This window comes from Haemaphysalis longicornis, unplaced genomic scaffold, assembly GCF_048455015.1.
Source record: "Haemaphysalis longicornis isolate Haplotype H1 unplaced genomic scaffold, Haemaphysalis longicornis Haplotype H1 scaffold_1, whole genome shotgun sequence".
NCBI classification, from domain to species: Eukaryota; Metazoa; Arthropoda; class Arachnida; order Ixodida; family Ixodidae; genus Haemaphysalis; species Haemaphysalis longicornis.
This window is the reverse complement of record NW_027526203.1, coordinates 169,085,097-169,104,577: the sequence shown is the minus strand read 5'-3', so window position 1 is coordinate 169,104,577 and position 19,481 is coordinate 169,085,097. Positions and strand designations below refer to the sequence as shown.

The 19,481-nt window shown below is 45.8% G+C and overlaps 1 protein-coding gene across 1 annotated transcript in view; it reads right to left on the bottom strand.

Moving 5' to 3' along the window:
* LOC144139273 (uncharacterized) overlaps window positions 1-18,171 on the bottom strand; it is a 43,032-nt gene extending 24,861 nt beyond the window's left edge. Inside the window, exons 1-2 of the mRNA XM_077671679.1 lie at window positions 18,027-18,171; window positions 17,749-17,787 (exon numbers count right to left, since the gene is read on the bottom strand). Of these exons, the coding sequence (XP_077527805.1) occupies window positions 17,749-17,787; window positions 18,027-18,086 (99 nt within the window). The 5' untranslated portion in view covers window positions 18,087-18,171. The remainder of the gene's footprint in view (window positions 1-17,748; window positions 17,788-18,026) is intronic.
* Window positions 18,172-19,481: the final 1,310 nt, after the last annotated feature.

The following is a 19,481-nucleotide window of genomic DNA, read 5'->3' as shown; positions in this document are numbered from 1 at the left end:
ACAATTTTGAATATTCTGCAACGTTGTAACTGAAAATTTTCAATGGGTTCAAATGTTACAGCATCCTCAATAAACCGCACCATTGTGCACCAGACATCCTCGACAAATCCGGGCACACCATCACAGAGTGGTTTTGCGTTGCTCAGGCACCCACCGCGAGAATCGACGGAGCGGCAAAGTGCAATCCCGACATTCATCGCGAGAAAGCGACTCCCTCCGCCGCCTGCTACAGTGCACTGGCCACTGCCAGTCTGGACGCAAGTGTCCAGACCGGCCGTGCATTGGCACACACTTGCGAAGGTGAGAACCATAGGCGTGCGCACAGGGGGGGCAGGGGGGGCGGCCGCCCCCCCTAATCATCTGAAGGGGGGCGCCAAATTGGCCCATATTTTGTCAATGTAACACATTAAAGTAAAAATTTCTGCTCAGAAATATTTTCTATGTGGTGCAATTCCATCGCATTGAAATAAAAATTTTAAAACCATCCCTCTTTACACTGCGTTCGGACCGCTAGGCCTTCAGTGGGAAGAGGTCGGGAGTTGCTGTACGGGGGGGGGGGGGGGGGGGGGCAGCGGTAAGACTTTGCCCCCCCTAATCGAGAACTCTGCGCACGCCTATGGTGAGAACGAGTGTATATTGTTGCTGACAAGGATGAGTTGCTTGCAAATTCATCAGACAGCAATGCAATGGGCTCAAATTGGGTGCTTAAAACTGCAGAGATTGCAAATGAGCACGTGAAAGAGCATTATGTTCCATGTAGGAATTTCGCTTACTGCAACGAAAGCTGAATGACCGCCTAGTAGGAGGAATTTCAGTTTTATCTTTGTTTTGTTCAACTGAATTATCACGGAGTCTCTGCAGTGCCTACACCATTCAGGGCCTACATGTTCTGCCATAGCCGAGGGGTGAAACATGTATAACAGGCACTTACATTACTATGGTTTTCGCAAGACGAGAAACAGCTTGTAGCAAGGCTGTTTAGTAGAAGTACGGAGACACGCATGTGTGAGGGATATAGGCTGTGTGTATATATCATCAGTGGTTTCCAGTAAGCAAGATTGTAGCAGCATGGTGTGACACTTGCAATCTGGCGTTTTTATGAGTTTCTTTGATAGCCCAAAAGAATGCACTTTGGTTGTAGTGCTCAGTTTGTCCTCGATCAACGTTCTGTGTCGGTGCGCAACGCTGTGGGGCACTGTGCACCGTGCCGGTTTTGGGGGCAACCCCGGTTTGTGTTCACCGAAGACGCTATAGTAAAAGTGCAAAATTTTACTTGACTAGCTTTCCAACTAATCGATCTAAAAAAAGCATGAGACGGCTCACAGCCTCTTAAATGACTATTATTTGTAGCTGAAAACTTCCACGTCCCTTATTTTTAATCTTCAGTCCAAGTTACATGAAACACCCTGTGTATTTGTGACTGGTTTCATAAGCCAAAAGCTTTTACACAGAGTGGCTGGCCAGTACACTGACATCCAGGCTCGTGCATCCCACAAAATCACTTTCTTGCTATTGCAGGCAACTGCAGCAGAATTTTTAAAAAATCCCAGAAAAAGTTTGGAGAGGTCGATGTCCATATATCACAAGAAAATTGTGCTTGGCAGTTCTCGTTTTCACTGCCGTGTAAGACCGTGTTGCGTTTCAAACCTGTACGATGATGATAGTGATAATAATGATTATTAAAGGCTTCCCTTTAAATTTGGGTGATGGCATATACTACCTCACCTGTGTAAGTTACCTAGAACTGCATACTGGTTTTAATACTTTAACACACATTTTGTTACATTGTGTCCCAACAATAACTATAGTTTCAATGGCCCTTGTTCGGCCCCTTCTCTGGTTTCTGCTAAAGTCCACTCCAGACCAATTGCAGCTTTCCTCAATGGTCAAACACAGCGCCTCAGGAAGGTGGACTTTCTCCTCATTTCGAGCTGGACGGATGCTTTGGCATTCCATTCCTGTGTGTTCTGCATATACCTCCATTATGCGACTCCACAGCATACACACGCCTCATCCTGTAGTGAATATTTAATCATACAGGTCCTTGTTTTCATGCAGTGAGCTTTAGCCTCCAAAAGTGACTCACTTTCTTTGGTATTATCATATAGTACGTGTAGACCATTTATAACGTAACCGCAATTATAGTGCGGGACCGGGTATAATGCAGGTTTTTGTTACTACCGGTTTGCCTCTCATAGAACTCAATGCATAAGCATACCGCTTAAAATGCGGTTGCCCAAAGCACAAAACCGTTTATAGTGCAGTTTTGCGGCGGGTCTGCTGATCGAATGGTGCAGCTGGGGCATCGTTTTAGGGTAGCAAACGAAAAAAAGGAAGGATGAAATCGGCCATCTGGTGCAGAGCGCACCACTTGCTTTCCTCTAACCTCGACACGCAAAAAAAAAAAAAGGCACCCTTTAGTTCGTGCGTACGTGATAGCCACAACTGCAGTGATGTGATAGCCGCACCAATTGCGCCTAACTGCGCCGAGAGGTAAATCCTGCTACATCCTGCTACAAGGACTCTGATTTCAAGCAATCTTCGCCAATCTTGCGCCGAAGCTTGGTTTCGCCTAACTCCCGCGATATGGCGTGCTCTTTACGCCACAAGCGTTGAAGAGGGGGAAATCTTGGAGTGTTTTCTGCTCGCGAAAACGCGCTGCGCACACCACAGTCGCGCTGACGCTCTCGCGGAACACCCGCATGCTGCGCGCGGCCGGCCGCGGCAACATAGTGGCGGCTTCGGTCGCGAAGTGGCGCGGGGCACTCGAGCGGCCGCTTCTAACTGATCTTTAAAATGCCTCTGAAGGCACACACGAAGTTGCTTGTGCAGTAAATGAGCTAATCATGTGGGCAAAAACGGTGTTATGAAAAATTATCCGCACCGCTAGTGAAAGCACCCATGAAATAACTGCCGGGGTGCTAAGCCTAAACTAGAGCCAGCGTAGCTTATTTAGTGGCTCTAGCCTAAACATCTCCAGCGGAGCCAGCCGGCTGTCTCGAGCGCTTCGAAACTTCCGTCATGAGGCGCGCGCCTCCCTATTGGGGCAAGTCGGCAAGCTCCTCCCACTGTCGCGCGCGTCGCGCGTCAGTTTCTGACCGAGGTAGGGTCCGCGGGCGCGATATCGTCGATGCGGGCATGAAAATATCCCACTCGCAACGCCGACGCGCACGAATCGCGTGTAAAAACGCGCCATGCGGTTCACGCTTTACTATGTGCTTTGCAATAAAGCTTGGCAAGTTAGCACAGGACCGGGATATTTGGAGGTTAATGGGAGAGGCCTTTGCCCTGATTGGGTGTAGGTAGGCTGGTGATGATGATGATGATAGCTTGGCAGGAGTTCACGTGACTAACTCAGAGGGCTCGAGATGGAGAGGGCGTTGCAAGAGGGCGTTGCAACGCGCACCTAATGGCGGGGAAAGGGGGAAGGGACGAAAGTTCAAGATGGCTTAATTTGGGTCCGCCTGTAAGCCGGTTCATTGAACAGTTTTGAGCTTCAAAGAAAGTGATCTTGCCTGACTCAACATGTCGTTCAGGAGGAACGCTACAGGAGCGCTCCAGAAAAGCATTTTATCATAAAACTTTCTTTGCAAAGCTACTCTTCATGAAGAATGTGGTCGACGTTTTCATTGATTTTTTTGGCTTCGTTTCGAATAAGTTAGCCGTTGGTCCACCTACTCAATGATCATCATAGGTTACCCTCTTTCAAAAGCTGGGTGGGCGCTTCATGAAGACAGTCTTACCACTCAAAAAAGCCGGAGAGTTTCCATTGTTGCAAAAGTAGTCCCCTGCAAATTGGAAAGCGAGTGTAGAAGTCGGAGAGGACATGTAGCATGCGATTTCGTCTTGGGAACCCGGAGAGAAACACATTTAGGCTGGGCCCTAGAAGCTTTTACATAAAATGCACTGAGTACATTCTGTCATGGTCATTCTGTTCCGTTCATTATGTACGTTCTGTAGCCTACCGATTGGAATGCTACCCCGATATTCATTTTTTAAATAAAACTTCAAGTTCTTTTTATGATCTGTTGGCTTATGCAGTGAATGCACGTACACACTCGCACGAACTCTTTCGGTGCTTGTCTTGAGGCATTTCATAGTCACTGCTAAAAGACATCTGTGCGACAGAAACTTGTCTGCACCGAAGGCATTTCACTTGTTTAAACATTTCTGTGTGCCCAGGATGATGGTTTTGGGGCTCTTCTCGGTTGTTTTGCTCCCCTTGTAGCATTATTTCTCAAGTCTTAATGCTCGTTCTGGCTGCTCCAAAAGCCGATTTTGCTGCTCCAAAACCTACTTTTGGCTGCTCCAAAAGCTGCTCCAAAATGACTCGACCCAATCACATCACTGCAACTGTCCTTGCTTGACACACCTCAAAAGATAGCGACCCCCACTCCCCGTCCGCGCGCGACAAGTTGTTTCTATTCAGCGGGAACCGCATGTCCCGTTTTCGCACACGATTCGTGCGCTCGCGGCGGCTTCTTCGCGTGGCAGTGGGTGGAGGGAGGCGCGCAGACGCGCACCTAATGGCGGGTGATTCGAAGCGCTCCGAGCAGCCGGCTGGCCGCGCCAGAGATGTTTAGGCTTAGCACCGCCGTATTTTTTAATGAGCGCTTTCACAAGCAACGGGGATGGCATTTTATATTTCACTTTTCGCCCAGATTATCAGCTCTTTTCTTACATGAGCATCTTCACTTGCGCCTCGTGCGGCATTTCAGCGAGCGGTTAGGAGCGGGTGCTGCCGCCCCACTTCACGGCCAGCGCCGACGCCATGTTGTCGCCGCACCGCACCACACCACGCCAGTTGTATCCGCGCCGGGGTCGCCGCACCTGCGGCGTGCACTGCACGTTTTCGCGAGAAGAAATCGCTCGATGTTGTTCACGCTTTAGAACGTTGTGCAGATAAGCCCCCGCCCTTTCCCTTTCCGAACACCTGCAGATAGCGAGCCGCGCAAAGCCGATTCCCACCACCAGTATGTTGCGCTGATAAGCAGCCGCCTTCAGCATCGTGAACGCAAGGTGGGGTAAAAAAAAGAAATCACGCTGACGTTCTTATCGCATTAGTCCCGCGGCACCTGTTCATAGACGCTAAAAACGTTGCCATGGTCCTTCAAAGTACAAACACAACGGAAGTTAAAGCCGCGCTTGCAATGTGTAAGACCCTGCAGCAGTGGCTGATGTAAAAAATATATATACAAACGAAATCACGACTGTACCTTTGTTTTTAAGTCTGTGAGTTTGAGTGATGATAAACACAGAATAATTGAAAGATATATAGGTTGCGATGTGGTTGGGTTCGCGCATGTTTTGGTTACAGTGCGGTAACGGCTTCCGCGACATCCGTTATAAGCGGTCTACACTGTAATTCTCTTTCTTGATCTCTTGTTTGCTGCTTCAGACTTCTTATGACCTTTTCGTTTCCTCTTTCCACCCAAATTTCAGTCACTGCTTTCTTCACTTTCCTAATTATGGCCCCTGATTGGTCGTCTGCCCCATTAATTTTGTACTTTGTCGTGAGCCTTCTCATCCTCTACCGCCATTGAGTATCCGCATTTTTAAGGCACTCTCTTTGCCCATCTTTTCTTAACCAAGTTTCTTAGTCTCACGTCAAAACATATTTTACTTCGTTTTTCTGGTCGCAATAGAAGACCAGCCGATATCGCCCTGTTCTGCCTCATTCGTTGCCTTGCCATGAGCTCCTATAGCTAAAAATTCGACTGCCTTATGGTTCACTTCCAGCCCTGACAAAATATCTCACTTTAAACGTAGTATGGCATTAAAAAATGTGAGTGCCAGCCCAATTAACCCTTCCCAAATTCCTCGTAATACCTCCCACTAGTGTCACTACCTCCCACTTATTGTACTAATAAGTGTAACTGTAGACCAATCAAGATGAAACAAGTTGGAAAGCGTTTCCTGTGCTCTGCTGAAGACCCTGCAAATGACACCCAAGGGCACTTCCTTCATGGCACCCCTCTGCCTTTGGTCTGCCCTAGAGTGAACTAGAATAGTCTGCCCAGAGATTTCTTAAAGGAGCCATGAAAAGAAAATACAACTTCGTTTAATTTGAAAGAACTAGGATTCAGTATTTCACTCACCTCCATTACAGCCACAAAAGATGTTTTTTTTAACGAAAAAAAAAAAGCAAGAAGTATTTAAGAACTTTCAAATTTTGCGCCACAGTGACGTGTTATGAGCAAGAATGCCGTCATACGGGCCGACAATGAAACATAATTTTCAGTGCGTTAACTGCACATTAGCATTCAAGTGATGCGGTCAAATGGAACTAGAGGCCCCATTACAGACGTCCAGTCATGTGTCGTCGCGACAGGTCAGTTAGGCGGCCGCCAATCGTACAAACAAGGTTCCGTGACGTCATAGAAAAGTTGCGGGAAATTGGCTAGGGTGTCGCGACTGCTTCACACGTTTTCTTTAATATCTCTGTTATTTGTTTGAATATTGCGATGAGATTGGTATCATTGTTATCGGGACTAAGCAGTCTTTCTAATAAACCCAACTTGTATTTTGTCTTCATGGCTCCTTTAACACCAGGCTTTTCCCTGCTTCAGCTGCTCTTTCTGTAAGGCGGCTCTTATCTAGGACAACGCTCACTAAAATTTCACGATTAATGCTCAGACAGGCCTCTGAAGAGCCAGGAAGTTATTGGGTCAATTTCCATCGGCGATGGAGGAGGAGAGGGAAAAAGCCGTGCGAACAGCTTGACAATCCCTATCCCCCCTCCTGGCTACAGCGATTGGCATAGCACTGACAACAATAAAAAAAATAAAATAAAAAGAAACCAACTTTTCAATATGCAGTATACAAAATAACAATCAAAAATAGCTAAATAGTTAAATTTGAAAATTCCTGTAAAGGCAGATTAGCATCCCCCACCCCCCTTCAAGGACATTAAACTTTAGCTGAACGATGACAAACACTGCTTTGCTTATTTAGAAACAAAGCTGCCATTCCTCTGTCTGCTTTCTTTTGCATGTTTACAGTGGCCCAGGAGAAGCAGCTGAAACGGCTCACGTCATTTACCAGCACAGCAGCTGACAGCCGAGCACGTTGGTTAGCTGATCAGGCCAGTACTCTGAGAATTTTGCAGCTGGTTGTCATATATCAGTAAACATAAACAGCGAAAAGGGGCAATAGCTCGCACACTCCCTCACATAGTTCTGACGGTATTTACGACTATGCAAAAGGACTGAAATCAAAGCTGAAATAAATCTTTCCAGCAGTTGTAGTAAAAGAACCTGCTTAACACTGAGATAAAATCCGTGCCTTTTTGAAACACGAGTGCTCAGTATTTACGACTGTGCAAAAGGACTGAAATCAAAGCTGAAATAAATCTTTCCGGCAGTTGTAGTAAAAGAACCTGCTTAACACTGAGCTAAAATCCGTGCCTTTTTGAAACACGAGTGCTCAGCAGAAGTTCCTGCACGCATTTATTTCACATTTAGATGTACCCCCAATCATGTTTGTTTCAGAAGACTGTTGAGAGAAGCTCTCTCAATCCCGTACTTCACCATTCATAATTTGTGATGTCATAAATTGTAATGTGGGAAGGCGATACGGCGGCAATACCCGTTTTGTGCTCTTGTCGTTGTCTGGATTAATAAGCAACCGCTGCTGCTGTGAGTGGTATATTTGAATTCATGGCACCAGAATCTATCAGTGGGGGCCAGCTTGTTTCTACACATCAGTGTAGAAACAAGCTGGCCCTCATCTAAGCCGAACTCCAGGTACACTGCTTAGAACATTAAAAACTCAGTCACCAAAACTGGGAATGCTGAAGACAAACATGACACCAGTGCCACACATTTAGTGAAGTCCCACTGCAACAATTCAGTGTCTTTGTTCCATCCACCCTAAAATGTAATGCACTGGCTGAAAATGCTCAATGAAACAGCTTCTAGGCTTGCTCCTTTCGCATACAATGCAATAATGTTTTGCTTGGTCTGCTCACATTTAAGTCTACTTTGTCTGCTCAGCCAAAAAATGGAAAATAACCGTCTAGCTGCCTTTTTTTTTCTTGTATTTTTGTAACAAGCAAGCCAATAAATAGGCACTTCTCTGGGGTGTGTTGCACATGCGAAACAGTTGCCTTCAATCGCACTTTTAAACAAAACGACAGCATGTGTGCACATGTCACTGTTATTGTACAAAAGTATTAAAGTATAGTTGGTGTAGACTGGCACCAAAGCACGTGAGGTCCAATTCCCTTAGCTGTGCATCACTGCTACTGGAAGGCCACCTTATAAGTGATTTGCTGCATTAATACCCCTCCCAGATGACAAACTGAATGACATCATCAGCAAAAGGCATTCACTGTTCAAGTCATTTGGTTTTAGCATAGGAGCCTACACAACGAAACTGCCATTTTATGACAGCAGCATCGATTGGTAAACTCTTAGACTAGCAATTCATTCAAATGAACTGCCACATGCCTGAAAGAGAACATAACCCAGGGTCTCAAAATTTCAGTGATAAATGGTTTGTTTCCGTACAAAGTGCAAGCCACCTTTCATTCATATGCATTTATTGCTTGTGGCACTGAGTTAAAGAATGAAATGCCACCACACCATGCCTTCTGACCACTAAAACTAAAAACCTTCAAGGTTTTCGATACGTATTTTCCCTGGTGTCCCTAGGTTTGATGTATGCGTTCAAACCAATACAGGAGCCAACTTCTCCAAAGGTCATTCGTTTTCCACTAAATTACGCTTGCACTGTTCATAAAGCAGCCCCGATTTTTGGGGTACAATCGTGTGATGTCTTTATTGATACTTCTAAAAGAGCAACGGCTTTATTTGAAAGCAGTCAGATCTTTTATGGAAGAAGAAAGAAGCATAGCGCAAGTCAAGTACCACAGAAGAAACACTTCCAAAATATTCTCGCTTTTGGAGTATTTCCCACTGTTCTGCAGTGTCGGCACACAACACGCACAACATGGGCTAGCAATATTTCGCTCAGGGAGTCTTGCACTTTTTAAAAGAAATGTGCATTTAATACCACCATCAAAAACAATTCCTAGAGAGAGAGAGAGAGAGAGAGAGAGAGAGAGAGAGAGAGAGAGAGAGAGAGAGAGAGAGAGAGAGAGAGAGAGAGAGAGAGAGAGAGAGAGAGAGAGAGATGCAAATGTTCACCAGAACAAAATCATGAATATTGGAGCGACAAGGTAATCTGGCACAGCCTACGCACACGGGGCTTAAAACTTGCCACCGTCTTACATCAGCGAAGAAGCACATATTGGGCATCCTCGATTTACCAGTCCTGGACAGTCCAAGTCCCATAGGAATACATGGGAAAATCGAGCGCCGGATCGCGTCTCGAGCACTCCGCGGACGATCCGGGACTGATAATTGAGGAGGCCCATTAATTTGGCACAACACTCTGCACCAATTCATCCTGTTGCAGAAAATTTAGAAAGCTGCTGTAAGCTGACTGTTGCTTTTACACTCTAGCCAGCAGTCATTTTGAACAAAAAATATTCTCTCTTCCCTCTTGAGTTGTTCAGTTCAAACTTCATGATTGACTGGCACAATACTTCTAGCACGTGGCAAAATGCATTTACATGCAGGAAGTGCAAGGCCGACAGCGTCAGCTGAAAGCCCATTTCGTTGCACCTTGCCCACCATCTCGACTGTAGAGGTTCGATGTAACAATTCCATCAAAGTGATCCACTTCCACGCTGTGTATAGTAAAGATGTCAGGCAATGATGTAACCTAAGGATATCTTGCACCAGCTTGTGGAGTGAAATTCAACATGGTAGCACTGGCAGCTTTTATGATGGTGGCACAAAGCAAAAACACACTGTCTAGGGTGCCATCCAACGGCTCTTTAACTGGGTGTTGGAGCATTGTCAAATGGCACTGCAAGGGTATACTCCCATGCCGTCCGATGGCGTGTTAACTTGGGAGTTGCAGTGCCATCTGACGGCGACACGATGGAGAAGTTTTAGCTGGGGCAGCTGGGGTATTCAGCATGTGATGGAGAGATGTCAGTGAAAAGACACTGGCTTCGTAGGCCGCCGGTTAGGGACAGAACACGGGTGGTTTGCGGGACTTGGAGGTATAGGCTTTGTAAGCATCAATTGTCATTTGCTGGCAGCAAATTACAACCTGTCGCCGCATTTATATGCGGGCATGGGCTGTAGACCGCCACGATGGGCTCCCATGCATTCACATTTTTCACTACTGGGCGTGTTCAGAATCCATTCAGTAGCAATTAAACATGAAATGAAACAACGAACGTCAAAGCTTTTGTGCCATGGCGAAGGGGATATTAGGATTAAAAGTAAAAAGGCCGGGTGAATTTCCTTCAACATTAGGGCAAAGCGTGTTAGTTTTCTAACGGGGTTATTCCACAGAGTCCTTTTTGAACCCACACTTGCGCCTAACAATTCTAGCAGAAAAGTTTTTTACATACATAACTATGAGTGGTGTTAGCAACGTGAGGAGCCTCATTTTATGCCTCAGAAAGTTGGTGCAAATAAGCTGTATGCCCGCCATGAATTAAGCAAAAATTACAGAGGCATACACTGGTATTAAAGTGCAAGGGGCCATGCACCCACCTCCCTTGACTGCTGGAGTCAAACAGTGTAAGACTATTTTTTAGAAATATAAAAGCAGTTTTAGTTAGGTCACTTTCAGCCTCCGACATTCGAGTTTCTGCTGACAAGACTACAGCCGAACAGTGTTGTTTTGAGTTATGTCAAAAGTACACAAGGACATTTTGGGGAAATCGGAATGGGAGGAGGGGCGCTCTGATGAGAATTGCCCCCACTTATCCTGCGCACGCCTATGAGTACATTGCAGCCCTGGTTCTCTCCTTCAGCAGCTTTAACATAACGCCACCAAAAGTGCAAGAAATTTTCTTGGCCGTTCTCTTGAACAGTGCTTTCAGTTCGATGAGCATGTAAAACCTGCCCCCGACTTAAGACTTTCCGAGGCCATTGTGACAGCAGGTCAGATTGGACAATACACTGCAGATTGCCTAATAATTACACAGCGCAAAAAGACGGCAGCACAATAAAAAGTTGGCCCCGCATCTGCTCACTTCGTTGCAACTGCCTAAAGACGATAGTCCTCTGCTGCCTTTGCCATGTAAATGCCTCGTCTTTCCCGCTCACCTCTATCTTCCTTCCCATCTCGCTCCTCCTACGATAAACACAATAGAGGTTTGCTGAAGTCGACTCAATTTTACCACGTTCCACTGCTCCATGCGCGTTCCACGCGCCACCTACTAGAACATTTCGTTACTGTTGCTGTCTAATTTCTTGGAATATGTACCACCAGGAGAGGCTAGTGCAGCGGGCAACTGCCAGGGCATACTTAATTAAACAGCCATGTTTAACCGAGCATCCATGCATTTTTTAATAAAGAGACACTGCAAATACCATTATGTATTGATGTTTTGCATCAAATATGCATAATGTTTTGTTGTTGCTGAGCAATGTTGCCACCAGATTTAGATGTTTAGAAATGGCTGTGTCTATATAAACGCTTCATTCAACATCTGCCTTAACTTTGGCCGGGCGGCTGAATTGGGAAACAGACAGACATACAGACAGACAGACCAAAATTTCCGCGTTAAAGCAGCTCAACAAAAAATATCATTTTTCAAGAAACACAGATGCGGGTTCAGTTCTTGCGCTCTGCTGAGTTCACGTCAGACAACCTTGAACGAAACTTGTAGCACCGCGTACGGCACTCCAACGTCCATTCTAAAGAGCCGTCGAGCAGCACTCTCTGCTTCTCTTTCCTTCTTTCTGTCCTCTTTCACTTTTGTCTATACCCTTTCACTCCTCCCTGTCCTATTCTCCCGGACTGAGTTGTATGTTGGTTGTATGCCGGTGAACTCCCAGGTGAGTTTAAAATATCCCGTTTACCTCTTTCCTCAGCTAGAATCACTCCTCCTCCTCCTCTAGACACTGCGAAGCACGCAAGGCTGTGAAGTATGCGCAAATGAGAATTTAGGTGGCTGTTATATCCCTGCTACACTGGCGTCCGAATGTCATTCGAACCAAATATCATTTGACTCAAATAAAAGGCTTCGAATGCCATTCAGAATCCACCGTGCTCCACTACAACTTCGATGGCATTTGAAAGCTTTAATGACCGCTCGCCATGCTATGTGGCGCTGCTGCTGTCGAGTTCTATTTTTACACAATTATGCAACAATCAAATTTAGCAGCAGTCTTTGGCATTAAAATTATATTAAATTATAAATAACTTAAGCTTTGACATGGTTTTTTGTGCTGTCTGGCCGCACTGGTTTGTCGCTTGCTCGCACTAATGCTGAGAGTATGAAATTATTACACATTGATATCATGATTTAACCCTTTCGGACCTGGCGTCCCATGTTTAGGAGATGAACCAAATAACTTGTACAAATTTAAGAACAAAACCAAGACAGCTAGTTTTCTCGAAAATAGTGCTTCAAGGATACCTCTTTCGATAGATATCACCATTGGTCATTTTAAAGCGAAGCTTTTTACCTCTACGCCACCCCCCCCCCCCCCCTTCAAGGGTTCTGTCGCGACCGTTGGTGTCAACAGAAAACTCCATCGAACAAATAAAAGAAGTTACGGGAACCACCAGGAATCAAACCTGGAATGAATAGAGAAATGTAGCGAGAGCCGTTGTCTTATTGATCAAGCTACGAGCCCGCACAGAGACAGGGGAGACAGACTGTGCACTCACCAGAGCACATCTGCGGGTTTACCCCGTGCGTTCTCCCTAAATGCCAAGTGATCGTGTCACGCGACCCTTCGCGCCACTGTGTGCTCCGCTCCGCCCACAGCACGTGTAGCAGCCCTGTGCACGCCTTGCGCATGCACTAGAAGTTATAGAAATTAAAGGAAGCTCACACCAACGCATGGCATCGCATTTCTCCTTTGTCTCTGCCGCCGCCAACGGAGGCCACGAGATCAGCGGTAGAGACGGAGGAGAAGTGAGATCGTCTAACACCGGGTTTGAGCTCCCTTTAATTTTATAAAAAAAAAAAAGATATCCCACTCATGTGCTTCACCAATACAACTCAACCAACCACCATTCGTGGGTCATGCAATGATTTTACCTAGGCAAACAATATGTCTTTGGAGTAATAAAGGGCGTGAGAATTTCACTTGTCTCTGGTTTCATTCTTTGTAAAGCCACGCGTGTGAATTTCAGTGACGTCGCATAAGTAATCGTTCTGGGCGTCGTTTACAGCTGCGCTTTCAAACTACCTTTACAGGGTTAATTGGGTGCTTTTTTTTTTTTTTGGATATAGCTGAACGCAAGAAAGAGGAAAACATTGCAGTAAAGGCCAAGCTGACGTATGGGTGACCCCAAGGACCGAAGTTCTAGTTTGATTACATGGCTGTAAATCTACAAATACTTGCACTACCAGCCTTATTCTTTGTCTGTGGGCTTACTGGTTTCCAAAATCTAGGAAAACAAGCAAAAAATATTTTCTGCTGTACATTAATTGCGTGATGACCGAATTAGATGTCATGCTTGTATATCTCTAATTACTTGCATCACAAGCTCAATTTTTCGTTTTTAAGCTTATAGGGTCCAATTAATAAAGAAAGTAGACAGAAAAATTTTTCCTGACTCAAAGAAAAAAATTCAGGTCTGAAAGGGCCAAGTGAAAGAGAAATAAACAGTCCCAAAATTAAGAATATTTTGTTTGTTTTAAGTACGCCAGCAATGTCTTTGTTTATGCTGACTGGGAACGCTGTGTGCGAGTGCTAGAAATAGCATTCGCGGGCCCCAAGGACCCGTGCTACACGAGCATTTCGAAGGCCTTCGAGTTGAATGTCACTTGACTCAAATGCAACCTTTGAGCTGCTACACGACACTTTTCAACGGCCTTTGGTTGAAATACCATTTGGGACAAAGGAGCACCACCAACGACCTTTGAGGTTCTCAAACGCCTTTGAAACGCAAACGGTCGTACTCTCGGGTGCCGTTTCTGCATGCCATAAAAACAATTATTCACGAGTCAACTTGGTGTTTAAAGTGCACGTTGTTCATAATTTTTCACTTGTGTTTGTTTTCTATCACTCACTCTACGGTTACAAAAAAACTAGATAATCACCGGTGGTGCAAAAAAAAAAAGAAAAAAACTGGTTGTTAGTGCATGTTTTGTGCGCCGCGCGCTTGTAGGTCGTTATCGATTTGATAACTAATAATTGTTTTTTATTGCCCATGTTAGCTATAAAATTAACTTTTTGTCGAGAACGAAACAGGGTGGCAGTGGTGACACCAAAACATGGTGGGCGAATGCGGAAAATTTCAAATGCCTTTGAGAATGGACCTTTTTCCAGTAGCGATCTGCGCATGTGCGGGCTGCCGGTACGCCATTCTTGGCAGGCGCCTCGGGCAAAATAAACAAAAGGGCGCCCCTCAGTTTTCTGCTTAGGGAGCGGCTATTCGCCGCGAGATCGACATGTAGGTGGCGACAGCGTCGTGCTGCTAGTGTGGATGGATGCTCCGGTGAGCGGCCTGTAAGAATGCACACTGTGGCCGTGCTTCGTGCCTTTTTCCCAGCGTATGTGCGCACGAAAGGCGCAAACAAGAGTGGTATGCTGTAGTTCGGTTCCTCAACGTTCAATGTACAGCATGGAAGCGGCAGTAAGTTTTCATTACTATGCCAAAAAAGCGGCGACCCGTCGGGAATCGCAGAACGGCCATAATAAGTAAAACCTCGTTACAAGAGACACTTGGTTATAAGAGACATTTGAATGAAAGCGGTTTGGTTGGTTTTGCTATGTTCGCCATGTTAGCAACATTGCATACAAGAGAGCTTGGTTACAAGAGACACGTTTTTTGGTTCCCTTGAGTGTCTCTTGTAACGAGGTTTTACTGTAGTGACAATGAACTTGTACGCCGTGGCTCATAGCAAGCTCGATCTTTCCAGACTATGGCTTTGAGCCTTCAATAAAAGCATAAGCAGAAACAAAGCATGAAGCCTCGATCTCTGAAATTCAGTTTACAACGGCAATCTCAGTCGCTTTCACTGGTAGCATGACGCATTCTTGCATTTGTGGGATGCACTGAAATGGTAACACCACCTACCTGCCCCGACATTCTTTCTAAGAGCTTACAATATTTTTGTGTGTTCGAAAGGCAACATAAAATTACTGAATTTTTATCAGCGCAGAGATATAAATGTAACCGCTCTAACGGGTCTTTTATGAAATTTTAGCGACTCAAGGAAGGTTTGATGAATAACGGTGTCGGATCACTTATTTACGGTTTTCGCCACAAGTGAACTTGCGAATTGAATTGTCAACGCCCGCAGTACAAGCAACATCTCATGTTTAGCTAGGTTTTCGCAAAGTGACAAGCAGGTTTACAGTGTGCAAACCAAGCTTCTGGGACCTCACAGTGAGCACAAATTTTCTGTTACGGCTGCTCTGTTGACCATTTGCGTTCCTTTTAAAATCTAACAGGTGCCTGCAACAGCGAGATGTGTTTGCATTCTTGCCTATAAGGTCGCTTACGAATCCTAAAGATGGCATATAAAGTTGCGCTGTTGCAGATGTAGTAAAACGTTTCCTATTTATTTCTCGTTGCGAATCAGCGCAACTGTTTACCGGTAATTACTTTGTTTTGTAAACTTAACATCGCCTTTGTCTTGGCATTTAATTCTTAGGGATTGGTTAAAAAAATGCAAGGATAAAAGTTTTCTGTGCATTTCGTTCCTTTTTTCTGGAAGGGGGGTGGTCTGCCAATGTTGCAAGAGCAGCGAGAAGAGAACGCATGTAACGCGAAAAGCCAAACGTTGGTTATCAGTATTACTTGCGATCGAAAGTACGCTAGGCGTCGTGTTCCGTAGCGGTGAAAAAGCAGTACTTCAACATGTATTTTCAAAACTGATTAACCGCCCTTTGGTGCGAGATTGTCCAGGAATCGTGACTCGCCTTTTTCAAAATTGTATTGAAAGCAAGCATTGTGGGGAAAAAAAAAAAACAGCGAGCCATGGCACACACCCCTCACACATGTGGGCAACAACGTGCATTATATTACGCGATTTTTCCTCTTTCTTCAAACTTAGGTCGAGCTTAAGGGCTTAAGACGTGACCATATTAGGCATTTGGTTATGCTGAGTGAGACACGTTTCTGGACAAGGTGATTCATGTCGGGATTTGAAAATGTTATATATGAAAATGACACACGTACATACATGACAGACGCAAACTCACAAATGCTTAATTTTACCGCAAAATCCCCCCTAAATACTCTTGCGCATCCATAGAAATGTATTTTAAATAATACGTAAAATTAGCAACTCAGTATAAACAACGACTGTCCAAAAATGGTATTTATTTTAGAAAAGGTACGGGAAGAACACAATCACACAGGCGCTTGCGGGTGTAAAATACGTCCCCGGTAATGTATGTGCGATAGCGCACGGGTCATGGGCAGTGTAATTGTTTTTGTTTGTTTCTTCTTTCTATAAGGAAACAGCGTAATTTTAAAAGGGTGTGGCAAATGCACGGGTATGCACAGGTCTTGTCGCTTCTTAACCGTTTCGCGTACTAAACTTTTATCCTTTAAATAATCACCACGCCACCTCCAAAAAGCACCCTTCAACGTTCCCGAAACGGCAGACGGCTTCACTCAACAATACGAAAAGTGCAATGTGTGGAAGCAATGTTTATAACACGTTTCACACTCAAGCGGTGACCACGGCGAAGATGTTTCGTGGAATTAAACCAGCGCATTAACCCGCAACGGCCGCTGATTATTGCGTTTCTAGAGGAAATGCGCAAGCAGAGGTAACTATGTCATTGCTTATTGTCAAACGAGTACATATATTGGTTGTTTTGTCGTGTGCAGCACGCATCTTGCGCCGCGCGCAACGTGAACAAGCAGACGACCCGAGAGCGCCATCCACACTAGGAGCGGTTCGTCCCGCCGCCGCCAGGGGCCGACTGTGTTCGCGCTCGAGGCGAATACTGCCTAGCGCTGCACATTTTCTTTTTTTTTCTTCCCTTTCGACAACTCGTGGTGGGTTTGTACGTCCACACAATAATGGCTTTCTACGAAAAGGGGCAAGGACGTTTGAGGCTGACCACGCTGCCAGCACATGGCTGCCAGTGAGAAGGTAACAAAAATGAAAAAAAAAAAAAAAAAAAAACGAGAAGGGGCGCTTTGAACACTGCAGATTAGTCATGAGAACGCGCGCCTGCTACCGTGACATTACAAAAATGAAAAAAAAAAAAAAAAACGAGAAGGGGCGCTTTGAACACTGCAGATTAGTCATGAGAACGCGCGCCTGCTACCCGTGACATTCATGTGAGAGGTACTCGTTGACGGGTCAGTGCGGGAGGGACCGCAGGGCCAGGATATTTCATGCACGGGTTCCCCGAAAGCCAAATATTTTTGGGGGCGTGCCATTACTGCCATTTTTAGTTCGCCGTGGCGGCCGCTAGAGGGACCGGTATTGGAAAAAGGTCCATTGTCGCGCAGACCGGCGGAACCAGGAACTCCTTTCTCATCGAATGGCATTTGAAATTTCGAAGGCCATTCGACTGTAATGCCCTTTCAACCGCTCATGTAGCACAGCACAGCTGAAATGTCATTTGAGCCGAATGACATTTCAAAACGCAGTGGAGCAGCATGACTTGGAATTTGAGTCAAATGACATTTGGCTTCGGATGCTTTATCCCTCAATGGGCCATTTAAGGCTTTCGCATTAAAAAGGCACCGTGGTCACAGCGAAGAGTATAGCACTTTTGTACTTACGCGTTCTGGAGAAACGATGTGGTCTCCGGATGTAGGTGTCTGCGCGAATACAAAGCAAATAGGCACACTGACATTGTGAAGTAGAGCTCCCAGCTAGGTCATGAAAGGCCCTAGTTTGGCCCATTTCTTATTCAGACTGAACAGTTCTTCTCTTTTTCGTTTTATGTACCGTGACGAAGGCGCTCAATATGGAGGATGCTCGCACGCGCGTTCCTGCGGCGTTCACAAGCCTGAACTCCCCATGGTGACATACAACATCTAAAGAATCAAGGACTCACGTTGCTGTTCCTAGAATCTTCGTCCGAACCCGAGCTTACGAGAACAACGACTGACTCCATTGCAAGTACTCGGATGCCACAGCCACACAGCTTTGGAAGTTAGCGGGTAGAGTCAGGTAGAACAAGCTTTTCTTTCCTCCATGGGTAGAACTGAACCGCTGAACTTCGTAGTCACACAAAGCATAGTGTGGAGAGCGGGCCGGCCGAGCGGAAATGGTTTGCGATAGAGCCGCCATGTGGCGGGACCGTTCGCTGGCGTTCTGCTCTTGCGCCCAGCCCCGCAGGCAGCGAGCCGACAGAAGCACTTTGCACTGCACTGAAATATTATTTTGCTGCACTCGCTTCACTCATTCAGGTAGTGCAGCACTAGCCTCTTCGATTTTCGAGTGCAGCGCGCGGCGCCTGCACTTTTCTCTTCGATTTACCGACGGTGCCGAGCAGGATGATTCCCTGCACCTCCCAGGGAGGAGGTGCAGAAGCAGACGACAAAAAAAGTGCAAGACCACGGTTCTGCAGTGGCGGCGCCTGCGCTGAACTGGCTTAACTCATTCTGAACTCATGCAGAAAGTGCAGGACAAATCGAAGAGACCTTGTATTGGGTGGCTTCACGTTTCGCAACACCTACGTTTTGTACTTGTTGAAATGTTGGTGCTTCGTCCTCTCCTTTTATTGTTACGTATGATCACTATATTGTTTGCAACAAAATACCTTTACTTTTTTTAACAGCGGAGCTGTTGTTACTGGCCGTAAGTTCGCCGTTGCAGGAAAAAATACCAAGAAAACGCCGAGCGCTCGTGAGCGCGTGTCTCGAGCGGCGACCACCGAGTCCCCGGCTCGCGTAGTGGCGTTAGAAAAAAAAAAAAACCTTCAGCGCTGTTGTCAAGCCGCTTATGGTCACCGGATCCAACGGGTCATTAGATCCAACGAGCCAAGAGATCCACTAGGTCACGTGATGCCCGAGTCAGAAGATCCAACGAGTCAAAAGATCCAACCGCGTCACTAGATCCAACGCGTCAATAGATCCAACGGGTCAAGAGATCCATCCGAGTCACTAGATACAACGAGTCATTACTTCCAACGGGAAGAACCGCGCGTGCTTGTCTTTCTTGGAATTGTGTGTTCATTGCGTTTATCGGTTTGCTTTTGTTTACCAGCCTCCACGAATAACCGGTTCATGAACTACTAGCGCTCTCTAAATGCCTGAGTGCGAAAGCAAGAAGTAAATGACTGCAAGATTTTTTCAACATCGAACTGGTACTGATTTTGTGAAGGCCACAATTAGGTCTCAACCGTTGAGGAATTGTCGTTTGTTGTAAACATGTGAACATCTACGGAATGAGAACGGTTACAGAAAATGCCTGTAACTCTTGTTTTGCTGAAGAGACCCCGAAGCATATTAATGAAGCCTGACTGCTGAGGCGACTACATGATCGTGGGGAGTTTTATCAGTTTTAT